This window comes from Spodoptera frugiperda, chromosome 26, assembly GCF_023101765.2.
Source record: "Spodoptera frugiperda isolate SF20-4 chromosome 26, AGI-APGP_CSIRO_Sfru_2.0, whole genome shotgun sequence".
In the NCBI taxonomy this organism is placed as follows: Eukaryota; Metazoa; Arthropoda; class Insecta; order Lepidoptera; family Noctuidae; genus Spodoptera; species Spodoptera frugiperda.
Window position 1 is genome coordinate 12,758,630 of NC_064237.1, and position 22,434 is coordinate 12,781,063.

General features: G+C 36.8%; 3 protein-coding genes across 6 annotated transcripts in view; all 3 read left to right on the plus strand.

The window, feature by feature from the left end:
• The window catches only part of LOC118264070 (guanine nucleotide-binding protein subunit gamma-e), a 47,344-nt gene extending 37,475 nt beyond the window's left edge, over window positions 1–9,869 (plus strand). For both annotated transcript variants that reach the window (XM_035576412.2, XM_035576413.2), the window contains exon 4: window positions 7,263–9,869. In XM_035576412.2, the coding sequence (XP_035432305.1) occupies window positions 7,263–7,368 (106 nt within the window). In that variant the 3' untranslated portion in view covers window positions 7,369–9,869. The remainder of the gene's footprint in view (window positions 1–7,262) is intronic.
• Window positions 1–22,434, plus strand: part of LOC118264327 (uncharacterized) — a 419,163-nt gene that overhangs the window by 288,173 nt on the left and 108,556 nt on the right. The gene's annotated exons all lie outside the window — the stretch shown is intronic.
• Window positions 21,270–21,983, plus strand: LOC126912560 (uncharacterized). The gene has a single exon (XM_050705155.1). It carries the CDS (start codon window positions 21,270–21,272, stop codon window positions 21,981–21,983), a length of 714 nt encoding a protein of 237 aa, XP_050561112.1.

Sequence of the window (22,434 nt, forward strand, 5' to 3'; positions counted from 1 at the left end):
ATTTTTCGTATCAAACGAATTTCCTATTTTGATTATTCGAAATCTATAGACTTCAGCCTTCAGTATAATATTGAGTTTATATCCAAATTATTTATTAATCTCGATAGGGTATACCATAGCCCGAAATTTCCATATTGTGTCATTGTTATATTTTCCCTCATATGAAGAAGACAAAAATTACCATATCAATTGAAAATTCAATTCAATTGATCTTACTTATAGTTTTATATATTACTTTGACGCATATATAGTTTTAATATTCTCATATAATTTTCCAACTACTAAGTATACCTATTGTGTTCGCCGCTTTGTAAAATATAATTCTTTAGTACGTAGGTTCCTTCTTATGATCGTAAGTGGGCCGTATTATGTCCATAAAGTCTTTTGATAGTCTCCTTACAATGTAGTTGATACTTTAATAGACATTTTAGTTTCTTTTGTCCGCCCAGACTTTGTCTGTAAGAGTCTAGAATAGTATAGTAGGTCTAGGTATTAATATTTGATGTTTTTGTGGTTAGTTTCACAAGTATATATTATGTGAGGGTGGGATTTTTTAAGTGGCTTTGAAAATTGGTCGGAGCTGCGGACTACCTAGCAGGTTTACTGGGGGCTCCGGCTCGGAAAACAGAACTACTCCTGTGACGAACGGGGTGGGTTTTAGTCAGTAAGAGTCTGACACTCCCTTTTGCTTCACCTAAGGCAAGAGAAGACATTAGCTAGCCAGCTTATGAGAATTAAGAATTGTAAACTTAAAAACGCTTTCAAATTAGCTTTTACATATATGTAAAGCTAATTTGCAAAGCTAATTGCAATAGCATAATATATGTATACATACACAATTAGCAACATTTACAATAATATTACAGACGATAGTTTGCGAGTATGTGTGTTTGAATAATGTAATTAAAAACAAATACATAGGTACACCGTACATATACACAAACACAATACATTTTCATATATGTACATAAATTCTAAACTCTGAAAGTAAATAAGGGGGAGGCTGCACAATATAATGTCGGATACGGTGACATGACATCCTAAACAAACGTACATACGTAAGAGTTATTTATATACAGAATCTATGTATGTATGTATGTATATGAAAAGCTACGACCACAATACGTCATAATTTTTATGTCATTTTTTAAATTAAGATAATGAAAATAAATGCGACTGCTGATTAATGAGAGTGGAGTATTTTTGGTTCTTCATTTTTTTCAATCTCAATAGTAGCTCTGGTTGTAACCGTGATTAAAATCCCAATAACCCAAAAATAGTAGATAGATAGTCGTACTTGACATTACGATATTACATGATATTTCAAATCAATATCGCGTCGAAAGTATTTGTTTCCGTAAGAAATAAAAAAAATACGAGCGAGTCTAATATTTTAAAACAATCTACAAAACGGACATTAAAATAAAAAAAGTCAATTCTTAGTCGATTTTCAGGAATGTTTTACGCACAAAACTATACACAGTTAAGAACCTTCCTTTGTCGTCGGTTAAAAACAACTTTCCGAACCCACAACTTAAACTCGGGACTATCTTTAAGCTTCTAAAAAAGGAAAATAATATCAAAAAGATAGGAAAGGAGCATAAACTGTCATCCGTAGGGTGGACATTGATAAATTATTCACCAGCCCGAGGATAGCTCTCAAACATTGATATTACAAGATACGCTTGGCGAAAGAAAATTATTGTTTTTCGCGAATATCGTTATGGATTTATGAAGATATATTCAAATTGTACGATATTGGAAGGTATCGGATTTTGGTCGAAATGTTTTATTTCCATGTTTACTCGTACCCCACTTATTTTACTTCGTTTTAATATTAAAGTTGTTTACGTTTCTTGTGCTGTAGTGTTATTTTTCTGTGGACAGGTGAAAATAAGCTTGTTTAATCTAAATCTTTTCTCTTTTAAATAATTTTTCTTATGGATGTACCTACTTGTAAAATATGTGAGTGAATAAAAATCGCATTTAAATCATAGGTACATATCTACTAAACATAGGTTGAAATGGCTTTATCGTTTTTTTTTAATTTCGTAGTCAGTTTTCGACTAATCATTTTTATTTAAAAACAAAGTCACAAAATGGAGACAAAATAAACTTTTGTCCAGCAATTCTGTATCTATTTACCACTCCCTAAAGTTTCTCAAACGTCATTCCTTCCCCTAGTAGGACCACATACAAAAATAAAAAAGGTAGAAGCGCCTGGGATCCTCGTGTAAATTGCCAATTAGGCCAGCAACAATACTCCCTCTGAATTAAAATTGTACAAAGGTGGCCAAGCCCACGATAGAAAATTGAATCATCCTGTACAACATGTCCATCGCACCACCTCACACTTGATAGACACCTTTATCCCTTTGTACTAAAGTTCATTCTCCATAATCAAGCCAAATAGATTTACATACCTACCAATCATGGCTGATCCAATCTGTAAAACGATTAAAAATTAATAGAAATATTCTTATGAATTTTAATATGATTCCTATGTAAATGTTGTTAAGGTTTATTATTGGTTAATTAAGTCCGGAGATTGGAGATTAATATATTCATGTTTTAGATTTTGTTGTAGGCTTCTGTTTGATGGATTTTATTGGGAGTTTATTAACTGGTGGGTTTGAATTAACATAATACCAATCATCCTTGCTAAGGGTAGATTATAATATATTGGCTACAAGAGCATATTTTTTTCATGATGTAAAAAAGCAAGGATTGTCGCCACCCATGTACACCCGAAACACCAGAGGCGTTACAAGTGCGTTGTTGGCCTTTTGGAGGTTAGGAATTTAAGGGTTGTTGGGTAGGGTGGAGTGAAACGTACCAAAAAAATTTTTTTCTCTATTCTTTTGTCCTGTATTATTAATTGGTGACCATATGTAAAAGCTTTGTTTATACAAAAAATCAAAGCTCTACGACATTATCTTCAGGTGGCGCATCGAGGAAATAGTTTCTAGAAAATTCATATTTTTACTTATAAGACTACCCACAAAATAGAGTTGTGCTTATATGTTTTGCTTACAAATTTATTGTTTTTAACTACTACTATGTGTTATCTCGTATGCAAATTCAGTATTTTCTTATAAAACTTTAATATATAGTTGTAAAATAGTGCCAAAGTTAAGTAAATTTTATTAAAAAATGCCTAAAACGGGCAAAGACTTGCGATGTCCTTTACTTGGCGATCCAATCAAATTAATTGATAATTTATGTTACCTACATATTGTGATGTGATAAAACACTACTTATAGATAAAAAACAATATGTTAGAGTTGAATAATGGAAAGGATCCTTAGAAGAAATATGTGAAATGATTGCTTTTAGCCAACTATTGTATTGTGAACCTGACTGTAAAAGACCTATGGAGTTTCTTGCTCGTTCTTCTCTATACGAATCTACACTTTGGAACGAGCAAATAGAGCAACTAGAGGACTGACCGACAGACAGACATTTTGTTTTCTTTACATTGTAATATTTGCTTTGGCGTTCAAAAGTGCCTTCCCGGTCTATTTGTAATAAATAATTTTGACTTTGACTTTCTATAGTAAAGCGATATAGAATAAGGCATCTATCTCTACAATTATCCATCAACAAGTCGTGTCTAGGTTGTCTATTTTGTACTTTCAAAAGTACAAATATTTAAAATGTTACGTAATGCGCCAAAAAGCAGATATTCCACAATTTTTTTTTTTATATCGCGCCACGTAACTATTTATCCCGAGAAGTAAGCAAATGTGTGACTAAAGCACCTGCTGCTGAGGAAAACTTCTTAAAAGGTCAACGAAATGAGCGCAAAATGTACATTGGTTCTGTAGATAAGATGACAACTCAATCTATGCGATGTCATGAATTTAAGAAGCGATAATATGATGAGTTTGCTGCAAAATATATCGGGTCCACAAACAGATGCCGAAGCCTCTGCTATACGTTTGACACACCTTTCTACTGCTTGAGTGTGGCAAGGATACTTTTCAATTTCAAACAATTTACCTCCAGGTGCAATCATTGTAGTGATTTCCGAGTCGCTGTATTTCATTGTTAGAGGAGGTTTTGTTATCTTTTTTTCGTCAATTCTATCAAATCATTATAATTAGTCGAGTCAACTAAAGCAGTAGAAAGGTGTGTCAAATGTATAACGGAGGCTTCAGTATCTGTTTGTGGACCCGATGATAGAAATGGTTTCATTCGTACTAAAATAAAATCCAGACAAGAAATACCTATTTATGACACTAAATCTCAGTATTTTTGCCAAAAATGAAGACACTGGAACCTCTGATACTGGACATCACAATTTTATTTTTATGATAATTTCATATAGTATTTTATTATACTAGTGGTTTAAAGTTTAAATTCATTTAAATTTATGGTAATATAGTTAGAAATAAATATTTGCTTGTAACTCTACTTTTGTTATTTTTTTCAAATTTCATACCTAATGCGCCACCTCAAGATGTTGAGTTAGAAAGCTGTAATTTTGCATGAACATTTCTATTACTATGGGTCAATGTTTGAAAACACAGGAAACTTCAAATTAAGAAAAAGATTTTTTCACTCCACCCTATTGTTGGGGAATTGGGGATTGGGAAATGGGCCTCCAGTAACCTCATTCACACAACGAAACACAACGCAAGCGTTAATTCACGTCAGTATCACTCCGGTCGAGCCGGCCCATTCATGCCGAAGCATGGCTCTCCTCAACTCTAACTCTTCTGCCCCTACATATAATAAAATAAATCTTATTACGCAATCTCACACACAAATGAACTCCAATAAATCACAAGCGAAGTTTGTAACACAGGGCACTACAATGATCTATTTATACCATCCATTCGCATTCCACAAGTTAATTCCTCTTGTAACACTATCAAAGTACGCCTTTGAGAACTTTGCAGACGGCATTCCTTTAATTAAACTTTTAGTATTAATTGATACTGTTCAAGAGTTCCTTCGTTATAGAACTGAAATTGAATTCAAGTGGGGAACGGATTGAAAAGGTGCACTGGACGATGCAGATCTATATAAAAGTGTTGAGATTATGACGGGGCTGTTTTTAAATGAATTCAGTTTGGCTTTACGATGGTCTCAAAAATTTAATAAATCGGATCAATACCTCTACCATGAGTTTAAAGCTATAGTATTTGTCTATAGTCGCTAGCAACGGCGTATTTATTTATGTCCAATTTTACAACGCCTCTATCGGTCACCAGTGGAACTAAAATTGGACATACAAAAAATTTACTTCGTCGCTAGACGACTATCAACAAATACAATTGCTTCAAACTCATGGTAGAGGTACAGTAGTGCTGCTGTTATAGTTCGAAATCATGACTGCAGTGACAGGTCATAACGATGTGTCGTGGCGACATGAAGCGACAACACGTGGTCTGCTGCTGCCTCATGTCGCCCGCTTCCAACTTGTATGTTAACTGTCTATTTACAAGTGTCATAAATAGTGGTTCAGTCTTAAGAGGTTTAGTTTATAGTAGGAATTTAAAAATAGTTTCTAGAAGTTACTAGCAAACCCGGTGAACTCCCTTTCGCCACCAGCTAGAGGTGACGCTGTATGTGAAAAAATATTTTTGCACTTGAAATTTTTCCTGAATTTTCTTTACTATAAACCACACGGACCCCGAAACCTTTCCAACGAATGCAAAACCATGGAAATCGGTTTGTGCGTTCTTGAGTTATAGCGCCAGGAAGGAAAACCCTACTAATGTTTATATTATAGAAAGATAATTACAAGCATTTCAAAATGTTACTTAACAAAATACATTAGTACAAAATTTATTTATTTCACGTCTTTATAACCATCATTATAATATTCATGAACTCATCTTGTAGATACATTAGTGTCATTAATATTTTGAATCTACAGAAATGGAAAATTCACGAGTCGACTCGCATTTGATTAGATTAATTATCTAATTAATAAATGTTTCTGTTTGTGTGTTCGTATTTTGTAATGTTTACTTAAAGGTATAAGATATACTTAATGATTCTGAAAGATTAATGAGAGAGAAGAACGTGGATGGAGTATGTTAAATTAGTATTCAAATGAAGCATGGATCTAGATGGAATTGTATGTCTGAGAGAGTGATAATCTAGGAAATAATGTGTCTTTTGGTAACTTGTTGTGTTTTCTCCTGTATATATCGTCTCGCTTTTTATCCCTAAAGTTTTAGGCAGAGATGCACATTATGGTCATGCCACTATACAATGTACACCCACTTTACACAATTTATGTTATAAACCCCATGTAATAGGGGGTGAGCTTACCACATGTACCGGGCACATTCGCAAACTTTTTGCTAGTATTGAGGAATTTTCGAAAGGCCGAAAAAAATACCAGCAGTACATTGCCCCACCTGGGAATTAAACCTGACTTACCCGGTAGTTAAACTTGTTCATACTTGGTCAACGAAGCAGCCTTTGTGTTTTCTCTTAGTTTTATAAACTTTAAAGTTAAATCACTGGATCAAACGCTAGTCTCTTTTGTGTAAAAACATAATAAAATTAACTTCGTTAGACCAAAATATACTAAAATCTAACCAAAATGTTTGTCATATAACCGTGGTTTATAAATGTTGCCTCGTCACCACTTATGCTTGGTGTATGGCAAATCTAATATAGTGGCTCTTATAGAAAAACTTCAGCTTTGATCATGGCAGATATGATTTATGACCATGATGTGCTTTTATCAGATCCTCCTGCATTTTGCTTCAATGTGTCTTATCCTGGCTTCGGATGCGGTTTAGATATTGATAATAAATCTTTCTTAGAGGTTATTGGGAGGGAGTGTAAAGGAAAATGTTGTTTAGACACATTGAAACATAGCTATTATTGGAGGTCTGATAAATAATTTATGAAATCTCTATGACTCAATTTATTGGTTTCTGTAAATACGTTGATACTCAATTGAATATAATAAAAGCCTTTAATCACAAAATCCCTTTTAAATGCTTACGGTATGTAAAATTTAGATGCCTTTATTTTATATTTAAACGAAAAGTCTGCAGCTAAGAGCAAAATCTGTTTATTCACTAAACGAATCAAAGTCGGCACTTTATAAAAACAACACATTAGGACTGAACACAAAAAACTTTTTATCCAAAGAAAACAGAGTAGGTACAAACCGTATTAACATTCTTGAAAGCAAACTCGTATGGATCGCCAAAAATAATGTTGCCAAAGAAAATACTCGGAGTACAGAGAAAATAGGCAATCTCTAATAATACGACCTTTTGTTGCAGGATGCGGGAGTATGTGGAAGAGAATGAGAAAAACGACCCTCTCATACACGCTCCCGACAAGAAAAATAACCCTTGGGCTGAGAAAGGGAAGTGCATCATTATGTAATCACTAAACATAAGTAAAAATATCACCAAAATTCTAAAATATTCAGTTTAAGATGTTACAAGTCTGGTACATTCTGGCCGGCTAGAAGATCATGACACTGACGATGCAGGCGGTGGACGAGACACAACTGCCAGACAATATAAACATGTAGTAACTACCAAATTAGAGGCAAACGTCGAAGTTACTTTGATTTCATTATTATTTGTTTACGTAGTTTTGTTCCAAACGAATCTAGTCCCTTATAATTCTAATGTAAAGAATGTACACTTAGACTATGCGCGAGGCAAAGATGTACTTATGAATGTTTTTGTTAAAAATAAAGTTTTAAAAATGGTTGTAAATACGTTAAATTTTGTATTTCTAGTAATAGAATGTTCGGAAATGACACTATCGGTAGAGGTTAATGGGAAAGTTAAAATGAATGATAAAGAAATTGTAATGTGGAAAGTGTAAGCTAATCTTAATTGAACGTTGACAACCGATTATAATTTATTTGAAGTTTAACTAAACGAGTATTACCTTGAAAATTGTTTAGAGTATATTATATATATGTTGGAAAGAACCCATGCAGTTCCATACGAATATAAGCAACTTCCTTTTTCATCTGTTTGTATGGATTTGGGATGGATTCTCTTACAAACCAGTCGAGGTGTCTGCTGCCGCTGACGCCGACGCTGGTTTCGCGACAGACTTTGCCACAAGTTTAGAAGATAAAATAAAAACAATTAAATGTGAAGATTCTCCGAGCTCACGAATCTTCGTATTTAATAAAATATAATGTTAAACTATAGGGATAATTGCAAATCACAACTTAATACATATTCGCTGAATCACGGATTAGAAATGTTTAAATATTGGCAATAAAGGGAATGTAGAATGAATAAAGTTAAACGATTAAAAAAGGTAGAGAAGATGAAAAAAAATGTAAATTTAAGAATAATGCGACATAATCTTGTTTGAAACTTATTGTTAAGCTGGTTAGGATACTTTTTTATGAACACGGTACATTCCACGGTACCATTGATCTAGTATTGCTTCTAGCTATTAGCTATCTTCTACTCTCCTGTTCTTAAATATAATCGCTATTAAGCCAAATCTATCATTAATTTCCCGCTCTCTAACACGATTATATAATTTCACCCCAGACACCCTCTAATCATTATTTAAACTAAGTATTTAAACTCCAACTATCAAGATACGATTTAAATGATCTAGCACTCATTTAGCTTAGTATAATCCAAAATTAAACAGACGAAGTTCTTCCTAATTCATTGAAAGTTTACTTATAAAGCGATACGTAGTTTCCATATAAAATTCTTCTAAATTCGTATTCTAAGATTTCTGCGACTGTCATCGAAAATTGTTCGGTGAAAAATTTCGATTCGAACCCGAACAATTTTGGACAGCAACAGTCTGAGTAGCGCTACTAATCTTACATTCCAATTAAACGGATTGAATTAAATCCTAATTTTTTGATTAAAATAGAAAAATTTAAACTTACGCACTGTAGATAATTATAGATTAAAAAAAAATATTAAATCTAACTTTAAACTTAATAAAACTCTTTTAAAATTTAAACCCACTTCCTCTACCATATCTAGACACGGTGTATGGAAAATCATTCTGGCTGTGAAACGATTCATAATTTATTTAGATGATTCGTCGCTAGCGTGTAGTCCACGAGCATCGTGCACGAGCCGCGACTCACCACCTGCAGTATCGTCATTCGGATTGCTTTGTACATCAGTCACAGCTTCCCTCTCCGCGTCATCTTCCACGGAACCTATGTCAATTCTTTATACGTACTATTCTTCATCTATACTGAACATTTCTGCTCTCCATAATTCTTTCTTCATCTCTTCTTCACGATTGAGTTCAACAATCCTTTAGACATAAAAATAGTTATAAAAATTAGAATTTTTAGTAAGTAAAGTAGTGTTAGTTAAGTAACGAAAAAATCAACAGTTGTTTGTTAATGAGTATAATAAAAGATGCAATTCAGAGAGTTTAACCTTAGAATTATAATAATAAATTGTTTAAAATTTAATATAGTGAACGTTAAGGGGACTTTTATAAATGTAGTGGCAAATTCTGTCTTTGATTTCTACGTTAGTGCGAGGGAGAATTTTCAAGGGAGTACTCTAGTGTATTGTTTTATGTTTTTTGTATTAATTTTATTTCCTTATTGCTCTGTGTTATTGAACCAAAGATATTCACGGGCCGAGGTCCTGAACTAAATGACTATCAAGCTACGAACTGTCATAATAACATTTTGTCAACCGACGTATTAGTCGTTAAAGCATCTAAATATTTCACTTAATTACCTTTGTTTAATTTATTAATATTAAGAAGTACTAAACTGTAATTTTTAATGGATTTATCCGTTTAACTAGGTAAGGGTGATATTGGAAATGATTTTTTTAGAATCAATAGTTATAAGGTATCGTATGTTATTACTAATTATGTAATCAGTAATCACTGAAATAAATGAAAATCTGTAATGTGTGGACGTTTCATTTTTTATCCTGTAGTCAATTTACTGATGAATTATCATGAAGCAAGTACAAAGAGGAAATATCATAATGTGATTGTTCACTGTGATCCAAATACTCGGCAAATGCCCAAAGATATTATAAGTAAAAAGGAGGTTATAAGCGCTCAGAAAGTGGCACATTAAAATGCGAACAATTGTCAACGTTTTTGTAGTATGGGGTCGCTAGATGCAAAAAGAGAGCGTTTAGAGGTTTTGTAACATTACGCACTCCCCGTAAAGTGTCACGCATTATGTTAAAAGAAAAACCATTTATCAGACCTAACATCTCCTCTTTGTATTTGATTCATGTGAATGATCATGATAAAGGTTATATTATTAGGTATTATTTAATATTTCAAGTTTTATGCCCAGATCAAATAAATATCCATTAATTACTAAAATCCAAACATTTACCATCTACTTTATACCCTACCTACACAAACATTACACAGCAGCAAGATTATTTTGTAGCTGTCAATTTTTTGCAGTGAGTTCGATCGCATTGTCATGCGTCATTTGGTCAAGATTATTCTCACATACAGTTTAATTTGATCTTTGAAATTGAAAGTTACAGTAGCAGCTAGACTATCCTGTAACTATCAATTTTCACTTTGATCTTTAGTATTTAAAGTTATAGCAGCTAATCACCAGGTACTGAAACATATTTTTCAGGAACAAGAACTTGATTTTGTTATTTTCCTTAAACTTGTTTGTTTTTCAAGCACCAAATAAGTTAATGCATAAATAATATTTTTACTCAAAGCCTTTTAGAACAAAATGAACTAATCATTTCCCTTATTGTTTTATCGCCTTGAAATAGAAACAAAAAACTCAATAACAACATTTTTCTGCCACATCTACCATAATATGATAAATTAACACAAAGTTTGTTGTTTGCCAACAATATCGAATTGTTTACCAAATTGCTACCAAAATATTTATTGGCCTGATTTTGACAGGCATCAGAAAAACAACATCACGCCTTTACGAAGAAAAACAGACGTGCATGATCCTACTAATGAAATGCAAAAGTTTGTATGTTGGTTTGTTTGTTTGTATGCAAACAGCTGAAGGGATCGAGCTGAAATTTGGAACACTCTGGTATTTGGTCTGGTAAACCAGACCATAATCTACCCCAGACAATTTTATCTCATCTCTCCCAGTCTCCCCCCGCCCGCGCTAGCGAGCGGGCGCAGAAATAATGGCGGCGCAAAGCGCGCAAATTTTAAAGTGTACACAGTGCAATATAGTGATTAACGAGTTGTTATGTTTTACGCAAAACAAAATAGACGTTATGGATGAAGAAAGTTTAATAAGAATAATAGTGAGTGCGTTCTCTGGTGCAGAAATAACTGAAGCTAAAAACTTGTTATTTGATTCGGTTAGTACCACTACACGCAATATTTCGAGACGCAAGAACAAAGAGCAAAAAGATATTGAAGATATCATTTGTTTATTTAAGAGCACAGATCCGGATAAAACTCCCATCTTCGTAGCGCGAGAACTGCAGAAATTACCGCCGGTTACTTTCGACCATGTCGATTAACAAGATTATTAAAGGATATTGTGCTATTACAATCGGAGGTTCGAAACATAAAAGACACCTATGCTACAATACAGTATGTTGAGGACGTAACAACCAACACTCAAGCTACCTGCAACCAGTCGAGAAACAAAAACGATGTTTCGTCAAAACAATTGTCACAAAATGTAGGTGCGCGTAAATTATTACGCGCCGATCGCGCATCCAGTGACGTGACCTTGAACGCGACATTGCAATGCTCGAGCGAGGTGGCCCCGCCCCCAAGCACAGCAGTATGCGCGAAACCACTAGATGTTAGCACTGCGCATGGGAACCCAGATGTAAACAAAAACACGACTACCAATGTTATTACGAATGGAATAAAGACTAAGTTTCCGTTGCATAATATGATAGAACAAAAAAGTACTTTCCAAAGTAATAATAATAATATTGTAGAACAAGAGTGCCTGTTCCAAAATGTTGTAGCGCACAAAAATAATAATAATATTGTAGAACAAGAGTGCTTGTTCCAAAATGTTGTAGCGCACAAAAATAATAATGATATGAATGATACTACCATCCAAGTAAGTAATAATATGTCTATGGCGGAGGTGGTTCGTCATGGAGGCGAATGGAGGGTTACGCATCCTGACTTGGAGTGGAAGGAGGTTCAGCGGCGTAAATATAAGAATAGACAGGAAGGTGTTAAGGGCAAGGCAGCCATCAGACCAGATGACAAATTTAAGCCGGCTGAAATAAAACTAAGTCTGTTTTTGTCGAATGTACACAAGGATACGTCGGAAAAGGATATAGTTGATTACATACTTACTAAAACCAAAGAATCGGTATCGATACAGAAGATTAAAATGAAAATAGAAAAACCATATAACGCCTATAAATTAATTGTGAAGAAAGACGCCTTAAATATGTTTTTAAGTACAGAAGTCTGGCCCGACGGTGTTACTTGTCGGCGTTTCAGACCATATAGAACTACCGTCAAAGTCGGCGAATAAAATAGACAAATATCAAGTCATCATTATGGATATTCACAACACAAACTTCATATCATTTAATTGTAAAAGTATAAAACGGTCAGTTGATGGCGTCAGGGAACTGTGTGATATCGCTGATATTATTGCGCTGCAAGAAACTTGGCTTATGCCGCACGACCTTCCCTTCCTTGACTCAATTCATGCGGACTTCGCGAGTACCGGTACATCGGCGGTGGACACTGCGGCTGGCATGCTGAGGGGCAGGCCGTATGGTGGAGTTGCGCTACTGTGGCGCAAATCAGTGTTTCAAAATGTGTCAGTGATAACATGTGCAAATCCGCGAATCACAGCAATACGTGTTGCGATGAAAGACTGTTATGTGTTAGTGCTTAGTGTTTACATGCCCGTCGACTGCAGTGAGAACTTACCTGAATTTACAGACTGCTTAGGTGCTATTAGTGCAATAATACAGGATAATAATGTAGAATCAGTATTTGTGTTAGGTGATTTTAATGCGCATCCTGGTGAAAGTTTTTGTAACGAACTCCTGAACTTTTCACGAGAGCAATTGTGGATTTGTGCAGATTTAAACTACCTCAGTTCACAAGGCGCTTTTACTTTTATTAGTGAGGCACATTGTACTGAGAGGTGGTTAGACCATTGTATTGTTACTCAGGCAGCTGCTCCATGTATAACTGACATATATGTAAAACATGATGTCTATTGGTCTGACCACTTTCCCTTAGTGATTAAATGTAATTTTAATGTAGCCTTAAGTAAAACTGAAGTTAAGCCCGCGCCACGTAATAGGGTATGTTGGGGGGATAGAAATGGATCTCAAATTAATTTATATTATAATTTATGTAACTCTAAGTTAAAAGATGTTGACTTTCCTATAGATTTTCAGTACTGTAGTGGTAAGCATTGTAATTTAAATAGTCATAAGCAAATTATAAACAAATTGTATAGTAGATATTTTGTCTGAGTCGGCTCGCGCCTCCTATTATGTACCAAAGAAAAGTAGTCGTAGAAAGGTGCTGGCAGGGTGGAATAATCATGTGAGCGAGGCTTACAGGAATGCTAGGCTTAAGTTTAGAACTTGGGTCCTTAGTGGAAAACCAATACAAAGTGAAATTTTTAATGAAATGATTGTAACACGTAAAATATTTAAGAGTAAGCTGAAATGGTGCCAAAAACACCAGGATCAAATTAAAATGGATATACTAGCTAAGCATCACACTAATTCAGATTTCAAAAAGTTTTGGAAAAGTACTAATAGTGCAAACATTAGGCCTAGCATTCCTGTAGGTGTCGAGGGTCTCTCCACTCCGAAGGAGATAGCCAATATGTTCAAAGACTATTTCTCCATAAAGTCTCCGCTGGGCCCGGCGAGTCGGGAGTTCGACGCCTGCCATGACGACATTACCACCGTCTTCCTTGCAAAGGATATAAAAATTGCTATCACAAAAATGACAGGCGGTAGATCTCCCGGCCATGACGGGCTCAGTGTTGAACATCTTAGATATGCTGGCCGGCACCTGCCCCGAGTACTTGCCATGTTGTTTAATTTATGCATGAGCCACGCATACCTCCCTCAGGAGTTGATGCGGACTTTGGTGGTACCCATACCTAAGAACAGGACAGGTGATCACGGCGATTAGGAAGATTTTTGCTTGGACGGTGTAGGCACAGTTAAAGACAACGTGTTGACAGTTAGAAGGTTTATTAGTTACTAAATGAATGCAAGTGGACTGTATAAAAGTTAAGATACCTATAGATAGGTATAGTTATATGAAGACACAATTATGTATAGCTGCTGTCGTGGTGGTATGCGTTTAGACATTCCGCCCACCAAAGGATCTATCCTTTTAATAATTAATAATATAACAAACAAAAACAACAACAACGTAAGTATTTCACTGATGCGCGAAAGGCACTTGATTGTAAATGAAAACTAAATAAACAAGTTACATCCAACACTATCAAAAACTTAACTATTAAAAAATGGTAAATTAAAATTAAAGGTAAGTAATTAATTAAGTACCGTTAGGATTACATAACCGGTAAGTATATCAGTAGATGGAACGTAGTACACAACATAATTAGCAGATAGAAAAAACAGCCGGTGACAGACCAAGTTTGACACTGTCAAAGAACAATAAGCTGTACGACAACCACATAAGACGCATTGTCCAACTCAATCTGTTACCGTTGTTGTAAAGAAACGGGTAAGTATAAAATTGTATTCACTCCCAGCCGCTAACCGCCCACCGTGCAATATTATTTAATTAGCTATAGTTATATGCATGTTTAGGTAGGATGTTATGAAGCTTTGAATGTTTACATAATTATTCTAACAAATAAACGGTAAGTTGTAACAATACGATAACATAGCTTAATCTAGGTAAGTATTTTAAGTATGAATTACTATTCAACTCAAGCAATAATGAATTTTCACATTGTTATTACGATTACGGCATACGGTTTTAGAACATAACATAAATAATGCGTAATTTAAATTAATGAACAATGAACATGTAACAATATACACTCTAATACAGATGTAACGGGTTCGAATCCCGGCTAAATTAATATGTTTTTTGCAGTTGACAATGTAATTAGTTTTAATTTTTAGGTAGTATGCATAATTTACTCACGGGTCGTTTATAGACACCGTTTTTACATTTTATTGTGACAACACGAGTAATGCCGTCTGGGCCCACATGTTTTTTAATTATTTTGCCTAATATCCATTTACTAGGAGGAATGTTATCTTCCTTTAGAATTACAATGTCAGCGATGTCTGGTTCAGATTGTTTAGTGTTCCATTTGTATCTTTGGTTCAAGTTTACGAGATATTCTTTGTGCCATCTGTTCCAGAAATCGCTAACAATTTTTTGTGTCAGCCTCCATCTATCTAAACTAGAAATATTACAATTTGTATAGTTTTCATCACTTAAGTTTAACAAAGGTTCACCTATCAGAAAGTGGCCGGGTGTGAGCGGAAGGGGATCATTGGGGTCATCACTTAACACAGTTATGGGTCGCGAATTTAAACACGCTTCAACTTGAGCTAGTACTGTAGTTAACTCCTCATACGTAAGTGTAGCATCTCCAATGACTTTCCTAAGATGAGTTTTGGTACTGCGTATGCCAGCCTCCCACAGACCGCCAAAATTGGGTGAGTGAGGGGGTATGTAATGCCATGTAGTACGCTCAAGAACAAGTAACTCTGCTATTTCTCCAGGAATGGAAGATTTGGCATTGTTGAACATGTCCCTCAGCTGTTTATCTGCACCCACAAAATTAGTGCCATTGTCACTGTAAACATCGTAACAATGACCTCTTCTCGACGTGAAGCGTCGGAATGCAGCAATGAATGCCTTAGCAGTCATGTCCGTGACAGCTTCCAGGTGTATGGCCCGCGTTACCATACAGATAAACAAACATATATATCCTTTGCACGCTTTAGCTCCTCTGCCTGGCGAGAAACGAATGTTGATCGGCCCCGCGTAGTCCACACCAGATGATTTAAAAGCCCGGTCGGCTTTTACCCTTACATCAGGTAACTGACCCATCAGTTGCGTGGTATTCCTTTTAGAATACCTAATGCAGGTAACGCACTCGCGGTATAATTTCTTTGTTAGATCCTTCGCTCGTATGATCCAGTATTTTGACCTTAGATAATTTAGCATAACTAGAGGACCGCCATGCATTGTCTTAATATGAGCATCTTTAATTATTAACATGGTAAGATGACTCTTAGCAGGTAGAATTATTTGATGCTGTGTATCGTAGGCCATTTCTGATTTCTGAATACGTCCGCCAACTCTTAGAATTCCATTGTTATCTACAATGGGACAAAGGTTGCGAAGCTTACTCCTTTTCAACACGTGACCACGAGACTTTAACTGTTTTATGTCCTCATTAAATTCAATAGCTTGAACCTGTTTAATACATTTATTTAAAGTTTCTGATAATTCCTTTGATGTAATAAATTTAGATAAATGTTCACGTTTAGATACAGGTAATTTAAAATTAAGAAACCGTCTGCAATATGAGATTACCCTTAACATTTGTGATAAACTTGAATATTTTGTCCAAATTAATTCTTGTTCAGTATTATATATTACAGTTAAAGATGTCGTGCGTTCTTCTTCATGCGTATCTTCGTAATTAGGAACACTTATATTCATATTTAGGCTAGACAACCAAGCGGGTCCATTCCACCATAGTGAATGATTTAATAATTCTGTACCTTGTAAGCCCCGTGATGCACAGTCAGCTGGGTTCATGTCGGTAGATACGTGTCCCCATTGTTCGTAATCTACAGTGTTCAGTATGTCTGCTACCCGGTTGCTTACGAAGGTGTTCCATCTGCTTGGTCCACCTTTTAACCAAGCAAGTACAATGGTGGAATCTGTCCATGCAAATAACTTGCTTTTAGGCACACACAGCACTTGAGATGTTTCTAGAATCAGTTTAGCCGCCAACGCTGCACCGCAGATTTCCAATCTAGGAATTGAGACTTGTTTCTCGATTGGCGCCACCTTTGTTTTGGACGTTATTAGATTGACGTATACTTGTTCTTCGTCTACGACTCGCATGTACACTACAGCTCCATATGCGACTTGCGATGCATCTGCGAAGACGTGCAACTCAATACTTGATGCGTTACTGTAGTGTAGCCAACGTGGTATGCTTAGGCCTTTGATGTGTGCTAAATTGTCTCGATATCGGTTCCATTCTAATAGCAAGACACCATCAATAGGCTCATCCCATTCGAGTCCGGTCTTCCACAATTTCTGCATGATCATCTTTGCGACTACTACAACGGGAGCTATCCATCCCAAAGGATCATATAGCTTGGCTATTTCAGAAAGAATAGTTCTTTTAGTTACAAGTTGTTGAGGCTCCGGCAAGTTGACCGTGTATTCAAAACTATCGGTATCACGATTCCAGCTTACTCCTAATACCTTAACAACACTATTTACCTTTAAAGGTAACTCATGATCATCACACTTGTTCTTTCCAATGTACTGTAAAATAGCTTCACTGTTGCTACTCCATTTTTGTAACTGAAATCCCCCAGAGTGCATTAGGCTGTTCATTTCGTTATATATTTCCACTGCTTGTTCTTCTGTCTCACAGCCTGTGAGCAAGTCATCCATGTAGTAGTCAGATTTTGTTATTTGTGCTGCAGTGGGATAAGTTGACTGTTCCTCTTTAGCAAGTGTCTGTAAGGATTTCACGGCAAGATATGGTGCACACGCTGTGCCAAACGTTAATCTTACAAGTTTAAAATGTTTAATAGGCTCGTCGTGTGAAGACCTCCACAATAACCTCTGATAGTCTGTATCAGCATCTGCTACTCGAACCATTCTGTACATTTTAATAATGTCGGCTGTAATACAGATTCTGTGTGTTCTCCATCGCATTAAAATGTGTCGCAACTCTTGCTGAAGTTGAGGTCCAACACACAAGTTATCGTTCAAAGACACGTTATTTGTTCCTTTGCAAGAAGCGTCAAACACTACACGAACCTTTGTAGTCAACTTATCTTCTCGCACCACTGCGTGATGAGGAAGATAGACAGCAGGTTTATCAATTTCTGAAGGAGTAACTTCTACCATGTGATTTAGTTTTATGTATTCTTCCATTACTCTACGGTATTCATCTTGTAAATTTGGATTTTTTGACAACTTTCTCTCTAAAAATTCAAATCTCTTATTGGCTATCTCCCTCAATCCACCATATTTACATTCTGGATCTTCGTTTTGAAATGGCAATCTAACTACAAATCGGCCGTCCTTGTCTCTCACTGTCGTGGCATCATAAAATTCTTCACACATTTCTTCTTCCTTTGAAAATTTTCTTTTAATGTTGTTTGGTTCCCTCTCTATTTCCCAAAATTGTCTCAGTAAGTCATCGTCATTTATCTGTGCATGTAAATTTGTGATGCGTTTCCTTTCCTTTGTGTCTTCTAGTGTCGTCCTGCCAGATACCACCCACCCTAGGATTGTATGTTGTGCCACTAAATTACCCTCAGGGTGCTTGATAATACCGTTCAACAGTACCTTGCCATAAACCTCGGCTCCAAGTAAAATATCAATTTTACCTGGTGTTGTGAACCCTGGATCTGCCATCTCCAGTCCTTGAAGTTCTAACCAATCAGGAAATCTAAGATTGCTGGTGGGTAACAGTGTTGTTAATGTGCGCAGTACATAGGCATTTACACTAATTGACTCATTGGAGTTGTGGCGTGATTTCACGCAGAGTGAAACCATGTGTTTTATTTTCGTTTGCCCTTCTCCCACACCGGACACCCAACCACTTACTGATATACGTGTAAGATTAAGTAATTGAACAGTTGCCTCAGATATAAATGACGCTTGTGACCCTTGGTCTAGCAAGGCCCTAATGATGTGTTTACAACCATTCTTACTATTGACTAATACCTTAGCAGTAGCTAATAACACAGTGTTCGTTTGTATACGCTCACTTGAAAAATTAGACACTATATTATGCGCAGAATTACTTGAAGAAGTTGACTTACCTAGCGACACCTCACGATCGGTACCTGTAGCAGGGGTTGTCCCCTCGTCGGACTTCTCGACGTTTTCTGATCTCTCGAAGTGTAGAAGAGAGTGATGCCGACGACCACATCGTCTGCAGCACGCTGACTGTCGACACTTATTTACCGAGTGTGATGGCGCGAGGCAGTTGAAACAAAGTTTGTTCTTCTTGGCACTCTCCTGCCTTTCCTTAGTAGTCATACCGGTGAATGTTTTGCAATGATAGATATAATGCTGATCTCCACATAATACACATTTAACTTCGCGCTCTTCCCCTTCCTTGACCACATTCGCATGAAAGGACTTAGCTTTAGCTGCCGGCTTCAGTTGCGATGTTTTTGCCTTGTTAGCTTCGATCATCTCTAAAGATCTGAATCTAGACTCCAGAAAGTTTCTCAAATCTTGCCATGTGGGTATATCACACTTGGTTGCACTTAATTGCTGTTCCCACAGCCTTATGGATTCTGGATCCAGCTTGGATTCGATTATATAGGTGATCATTAAGTCCCAGGTATCTGTCTCCACGTTTAAGTTTTTTAACGACTTCAAACACGTAGAACTTGTGTCTAGAAGATGTCTTATACAACTCGCCGACTCCGTATGAATAGATTTTTGTGACATAAAGGTTCTCAAAATAGCTTTACAGTTGTATCTTTTATTGTTATACCGTAGTATTAGCTCGTTCCATGCATCGGCGTAGTTTGCATTTGTCGTAGTATAATTACGAAGTATGACTTCTGCTTCTCCCCTTAAATTACTTTTTAAATAATGAAGTTTGTGTACAGGAGATAATTTCGTATTCTTATGTATCAATGAAGTAAATAAGTCGTAAAATGTCTGCCACTCGTCATATTTGCCGCTGAATGTGGGTATGTTGATTCGTGGTAATTTTATTTCGTTACTGTCCGAGCACGTGGAGAATGAACTTTGACCCTCAGTTGTTAAAGGCGTTGAAGCTTGTTGTGCTGCATCTAGGAACGGCTGAAGAGCCTCCTTCACAGTCGACTTATATTGCACATACAACTCTTGAAACACTTCGTATGTTTTCTCCTTAAAGTACGACGTTTTTCTTTGCTCGTCACTGGTGATGCTCAGAATAATGCTTTTGTGTCCATCTTTAAAATTATTCCAAAGCTCTTCAAGCATTTCTAACCTTGTTTCCAAGTACGGTCTTTTAATCCTGTCTTTCGGTGTCTTTTTGTAGTTTTTCTCTGCATTCCTTAGGCTATCTAATAGCTCAATTTGATATGCCACAAGATCTTCCATCACAATATATTTAATAGGTACCTGCTCGTAAGTATTAGTTTCACTGGCAATATACCTCGTTACTTAAATGTTTTTTTTGGTCGAAGAAGTATAAGGTCCACAAGTAGCAGTTGGTGAGCACGTTGCACTTGTTAACTAGCACTTACAGTAAGTTTTTACTCGTAATCCGATCACACACTGAATATTGTAAGCGCAGTTAATGTCTTTGTTTTCTAAAGATGTCACAGTTCCGTCCGCAAATTATAACTATTACATTAAACGAGTTCCTTATCGCTTTCTTTGTTCTCGACGCGCGCTAGTCAGCCGCAGGTAGGCGACAAGATCCGGTTCGAAATAGGACCAAATGATCACGGCGATAAGGAAGATTTTTGCTTGGACGGTGTAGGCACAGTTAAAAACAACGTGTTGGTAGTTAGATGGTTTATTAGTTACTAAATGAATGCAAGTGGACTGTATAAAGTTAAGATACCTATAGATAGGTATAGTTATATGAAGACACAATTATGTATAGGTGCTGTCGTGGTGGTATGCGTTTAGACAACAGGAGATATGGCAGACAAGACCAACTACAGGCCAATTTCCTTGGCGACTATTGTTGCCAAGGTGCTTGACAGTGTGCTCAACTCGCATTTTACTGAGCACATCCAGTTACACGACGCCCAGTTCGGGTTCCGGCCTGGGTTGTCAACGGAAACAGCCATATTTAGTCTGAAGCACACTGTCAAGTACTACACAGACAGGCGTACGCCAGTGTATGCCTGTTTTCTAGACCTCAGTAAAGCCTTCGATTTGGTTGCCTACGATGTTCTGTGGCAGAAGCTGGCTAAGACAGGGGTGCCGCCAGAGTTAGCAACACTCTTGAGGTACTGGTATCTCAACCAGAAAAACAATGTAAAGTGGGCGGGTGAACTCTCGGATGCGAGCGGGTTGGAGTGTGGGGTTAGGCAGGGGGTTTGAGCTCACCCTTACTCTTCAACCTGTACGTAAATGCTCTTGTTGAGGAGCTCAGCAGCATGCGTGTGGGCTGTTATGTTGATGGTGTTTGTTGTAACAACTTCAGCTATGCGGACGACATGGTGCTGCTGGCTCCGTCAATTGGGGCTCTCCGGAAGTTGCTTGCAGTTTGTGAGTCTTTTGTGGCGGCACATGGACTTGTATATAATGTAAACAAGACTGTCTGCATGGTCTTCAAATCAGGTAATAGGGATCCACCTATCCAACCGATATTTTTGAATGGCGTCTCTTTAAATAGAGTACGTCAATTTAAATATCTTGGGCACTGGGTCACTGACGATTTGAAGGACGATGTCGACATGGAGAGGGAACGCAGAGCATTGTCAGTTCGGGCGAATATGTTGGCTCGCAGATTCTCTCGTTGTACAGACGCGGTTAAAATTACTTTGTTTAAGGCGTACTGCACCTCACTGTACACGGGAAGTCTGTGGGTTAACTACACCCAGAGAGCGTACAATGCTCTGCGGATCCAGTACAATAATGCGTTCAGGGCGCTGTTGCGGCTTCCACGTTTCTGTAGTGCATCAGCAATGTTTGCTGATGGTCACACTGATGGCTTCACTTCACTATGGCGCAAAAAGACAGCATCATTTATCAGTCGCCTGCGTGGAAGTCGCCACAGCATCCTGAGTGCTATAGCTGACAGGCACGACTGTCCACTAATGTGGAATTTAGTGCAGCGGACTAAGTCCCTGCTTAGTATTAAGTATTAGTTTAGTAATTTTAATTTTATAATTTTATTCCTCCTCATTGTCATTTGTGGACTTATGTTGTCTCTATTAATAAAGTTTTATTATTATTATGTATGTTCTTTACATAATCACGGGACCACAGGGTCCCGGACCTTTGGAAGGCGTACGAGGGGCCGAAGCCAACTCGCAGAGGCCCGTTGAACAATTTTAATCTAAATGTAATGGGACATCAGCCGGCGATTATCCCTGTATGCACTATGGAAGTACACCAAAGGACAATCCCCGGTTGATGCAGGACTATTGTGAGATATGGTAAAAGGAAATGATAGGGATATGGGTGTGGGTGGCTGTGGATTAGTTAACCGGTTAACTATGGGGACTATGGCCCCTGCCCCTGACCAATATTGAAAAATACGGATAAACAGGCAGGGGGTGACTCGCAAACTCAATAGTGGGCCCCCGGAAACGGCCG